This window comes from Symphodus melops (assembly GCF_947650265.1).
Source record: "Symphodus melops genome assembly, chromosome: 17".
NCBI classification, from domain to species: Eukaryota; Metazoa; Chordata; class Actinopteri; order Labriformes; family Labridae; genus Symphodus; species Symphodus melops.
Window position 1 is genome coordinate 225980 of NC_136707.1, and position 5000 is coordinate 230979.

The window sequence follows — 5000 nt, forward strand, 5'->3', positions numbered from 1 at the left end:
CACGGCCTTCCTTTGATATGAGGAGACGATGGCGGGGGAAGAAGGTAACGCTGACACATTCTTCAGCCCGTCTAGAAGTAGTTGGGTGTAAAAAACAAGTGGAAGCTTAAACAGCAGAGTCGATAAATCAGCGTTTGGTAAATGAAGAACGACTCGGAGACAAGATGTCAGACGAGTGACAGAAATACAACTAAATGATTGACAGCAAAGCTCCAGCAATCAAAATCAAATCCTGCAGAGACAGAACTTCAGACGACACCAGCAGACGTCTGAACACGACGGTATTTTAAGATTTGTCTTTGCAAGTTTTAAATTTAGAGCAAGCAAACAGCAGGAGGAAGCAAAAAGGGGAGGGGTCGAACCCGGGGTCGAACCCGGGTCGACCCCGGGGCGCTCTGGGACACGGTGCACGGTGACACCTTCGACAGGCAGTGCAGGAAACACTTCCCCTTTGCTGACCAACTCGTTCTGCTTACCGTTGCCATGGCATCCCCCCCCCCCCCCCCCTCGAAGACTTTAGCGTCCTACCTTGGCGGCCATGATCATGGAGGAGCCCCCGCGGACGCCGAGGATGGGGATGTGTGTCTGCGCGGAGATGAAGTCCAGGATTTGGGCGATGGCCTCCTGGTCGGTGTCGTCGCCGAACACCACGCCCTGCAGCCAGTGCTCCGTCATGAGGTCACAGATGCTCTTGATGATGCTCTTAGGGTCCGTCTCATTCATGGTCAGCACCTCCACGTTAGGCGCCATGTGCACAAAGTCTTCCTTCTCCCGCGCCCCCGTCAGCGCCATCTCGCTGGAGTTCCCCACCAGGAGGACGGCGATGCTGAGGCCGCGCAGGATGTTGGGGAGCGCCATGTGATGGGGTGGGGGCTGCGGGATCGGGACATAGTGGCCGCCACCGCCTCCCCCGCCCTTCTCTCTCCGTGAGTGGCAGGCCGGGGGCAGGTGGAGAAGGCAGAGCAGCAGGAGGAGGAGGGAGAGGCGGAGCGAGGCGCTGGGGCGACCCGGGAGGGATGGAGGCGGGGGAGGGTGTCGGGCTCGCTCTCGCCTTTCTTGCCCCTTGGTGATCGAGGGGTCGCAGTAGGGTCCCGCTCGGCCGCGTGAAGGGGAGGGGCTGCAGCAGCCGTGGGCGGGCATGGTGGAGGAGTGGGAGGGCATTACCTGAAAACACAGAGGAGAGAGAGAGATGGAGGTTAACATGGCTCCGTGTTACATCGACTGAATCAGTGCACACGCACACACACACACACACACACGCACGCACACACACACACACACACACACACACACACACACACACACACACACACACACACACACACACACACACACACACACACACACACACACACACACACACACACACACACACACACACACACACACACACACACACACACACACGTATAATATCACACAGCTGAATAATTGATGGCGAGCGTTCCGAGGCAGCATGATGGGATGTTTAATGGAAGATGTAAACGCTCCCTGCAGACGAGACGCTGGCATCATGTCAACGTCACGTGTTCCCAAACATCCCGACAGGCTGACAGCTGGAGCGGAGGCCCGACCGCTGTACAGCTCGCAAAGCGCCGACTAGTGGCGAGAGGCTGCGTTACAGCTTAGACGCAACATTGAACCAGTGTCGTGGGCCGACACTCATCAACACACTCGTTAGCTGCCGAGGGCGACAGGCGTGAGGGGGGGGGGGGGGGGGGGGGGGGGGGGGCTCTGACTGATTGACAGCCGGTTGAAAGCGAGATGAGTGACAGGCAGACAAACTGACAGACCCAGAAATTGATGAAGGGACAGACGGTGAGGCGTGAGGATCAACTCCCCCCCCCCCCGCTGGCCTAGTTTAGCTCTCGGAGCCTTTTGCCGTCTGCTTGACCGTCTCTCTCGCTCGCCCTCCTCTGCAGAGCGATGCGTCCAGTCTAACGGTTCCTGTTTGAAGCTGAACTTTTTGAGATGGAGGTCGGATGGATCGATTTTGATGCTTTCAGGGAAGTCAGGAAATCTGAACGCTGGTTGAAGCCGACCCGAGGAGCTGCTGTGAAAAGGAACATGACGCTTCATCGTGCAGTGACTGATGTTAAGTGCAAACGCTCAGTTACGTGTTTCCACGGCAACCATAAACATGTCTTGGGCTCAGGTTGTGTAATGTCTGTGATATAAAAGATCTCAGCCGGCAGCTTCACAGCTGGACAGAGACAGACATGAAGAGAGGCTTTCTGAACACGACGTGTGTGTGTGTGTGTGTGTGTGTGTGTGTGTGTGTGTGTGTGTGTGTGTGTGTGTGTGGGAGGGCATGTGTCCTCAGCTTGCCGGCGTATACGTTGTGTAGGTGTACAGCTGTGGGAATAAGATGTTCGCTCGGCGTTTGTGGGCAGAGATGCCCCAGAGGATGGGGGTGTAGTTGCTCATAAAGTCGCTCTTGACTGGTTGTATTGTGTGTGTGTGTGTGTGTGTGTGTGTGTGTGTGTGTGTGTGTGTAAGTCATACATGACTGCAGATGGAAGGTACGAAGGCGAACAGAAAGACTAAAACAATAGCCGGCCTGTGAAAATGACAGCTCAGGAGGCAGGGAGTGACAGGAGAGGAAGAGAACGCGGCGTGCAGATTGAGAGAGGGATAAAAGATGCATGCAGAGATGACAGAACAACTTCTTTAGGGAGAACTAATTGCTAGTGGTTCGTCAGCTCTAATTACAGGTCCCTGTGTTAATAGTCAACTGTGCAGCACTCCAGGAAGGATGGAGAGGTGGGAGGGGGGAGGGAGGGGGGGAGGAGGGGGGGTGGTAAGAGGAGCGAGGAGATGGAGGAAGGGAGGAGTGGGAAGAAACGACACGGAGAGTGTAAACCAAGGAGGACCTTGGTGAGACGAGAAAAAGATGAAAGAAAAAAGTGAAGAGGAGAGGAAGAAAGGAGCAGCAGAAGGGCGAGAGAGAGAGAGAGAGAGAGAGATGCCCTCTTTGAATCTGGACTTCTCTGGCAGCACTCTGTTTCCATGGCAACAATTAAAATAGGCCTACATGCGCACACGTACAGACTCAGTTGATGGACACAGAGATACACACACACACACACACACACACGTTTAAGATTAGCATCGATCATGTAAACACGCTGATGGAAGCGAACGACACCTGTAAGTCCTGACTTTGGGTTTTATGTCACACTAACATCACTGATGTGAGAAGAAACACAGACACGTCGTCATGGTGATGCATTGATAAATGAACCTCTAATAAACCCCTCTATTTCAGCCCTGCTCAGAACAGGCTGTTTCTGTGTCTGTAGCTTTAAATATGTAAATGAGCTGTGTCTGACCACGCCCCCTCTCTGGAAGGGCTCGGGTGTACTCGCTGCTTTCTGGCTCCATGTCCTATTGTTTACGGTGAGAAGGCAGACTCAGAGGGCAGAACAAACACCTAGCTGTGGGAGTGTCACCCACCTGGGGGAGGGGCTAATGCCCTTTGTGATGTCATGAAGGGAACATCTCCAAACGGCCTGTTTGAGCACACATTTTCTGAGACGTGGAGCAGGCAGAAGACGGAGACACACACACACACCCCGGGGGTTCAGATTATACGAGCCAGCAGTGTGTGTAACTCCAATGATCACTCAGACAGACGAGGTCGTTAAAGCGCCGCACGGCGAGTCGAAGCGAGTCGAAGCGAGTCGAAGCGAGTCGAAGCGAGTCGAAGCGAACCTCGTAAAGAAACTAAAGGTGAGTATTAAACTGGAGATTACACCAGCGAGGTGATGACACTAAACGTCCCCCGATTCACCCCCCCCAGCTCACCCACCATTTCCTCTGTTAGACAAACCAACGCACACGGACGCCACATCGCTCACACATGACCAGAGCGCAGCTCGCCGCAGGTACACACACACACTCTTTCTAAGCCTTGCTCTGCACAGACTGCAGCGTGCGGCCGGTGTCCAATGAGAACAGCGTTCATCAAAGAGTCGACAATCACAGAAAGACTGAGCAGAAGTGTCGATATCTTCACGTGTCCCTGAGAGAACGACTTCCTGTCTGTGCTGCTTCAAGGACGCAGCTGCCTCGAGACTCGACCTTAAAGGCACGGTGTGTAACATCCTCCAGCAGGGGGCGCTCAATCAAAACAATAACAAGAGATGATGTCGAGGCTGGCGGGGAATCATGGGAGTGATTCTCTCTGGCCGAGCTGATGCACCCAGGTATAATGCGCGTGGCGTTTAATCACAGGACGCCAGCTCACGCTTCATCGTGCATCCGGTGTTTCCACGGCAACCATGAACATGTCGTGTCTCTGATGGCGTCTCTGTCACCACGACAACACAACAACATCCCATTAAAAGTCTAAAATGATCAACTACAAACATGTAAACATTCTTCATCCGACACTTTTAATACGCTTCATTTGAAAAGACAGGAAGTGAGGGGCGGCGTGCACGAGGCCTTGAGCTGGACAGAACGCCATGTCAGTAATTAAAGACCTGCGGCGTGCTCCACCATTAACCAGCATCGACCAGGTGAGTGAGCGTGTTTCAGGTTCAGACAGGAAGCGGGTGCTAAGTGGGCCCAAACGGACGCTAAGCGGCGGTGATGGTCGTTAATGAACGTCGGGGTTAACACGGCTCATGCTGCGGTGATGGAGGCATGACGCTGCTCTCTAATTGGCTCCCGTCCGCATGTTTGCAGCTTCTTCCACCATAAATCACCCCGTCATGACGAGCAGCGTTTCACAGCGTGTGCGTGTTAAAGGCCGAGGGCGGGTCACGTTAAGGTCAACAAACAGGAAGTGCAGCCCTCCTGTTTAAGGCTGTCAGGTGAACACTGGAAGGTTTGTGCGCTCATGAGCAGCGGACAGGTGTGCGTCTGACACGGCGAGCTCGTGAGCAGTGGACAGGTGTGCGTCTGACACGGCGAGCTCGTGAGCAGTGGACAGGTGTGCGTCTGACACGGCGAGCTCGTGAGCAGCGGACAGGTGTGTGTCTGACACGGCGAGC

The 5000-nt window shown here is 54.4% G+C and overlaps 1 protein-coding gene across 1 annotated transcript in view; it reads right to left on the reverse strand.

Moving 5' to 3' along the window:
- Positions 1 to 5000, reverse strand: part of srebf2 (sterol regulatory element binding transcription factor 2) — a 32484-nt gene that overhangs the window by 4760 nt on the left and 22724 nt on the right. The window contains exon 4 of the mRNA XM_079365410.1: positions 529 to 1164. Within this exon, the coding sequence (XP_079221536.1) occupies positions 529 to 1161 (633 nt within the window). The 5' untranslated portion in view covers positions 1162 to 1164. The remainder of the gene's footprint in view (positions 1 to 528; positions 1165 to 5000) is intronic.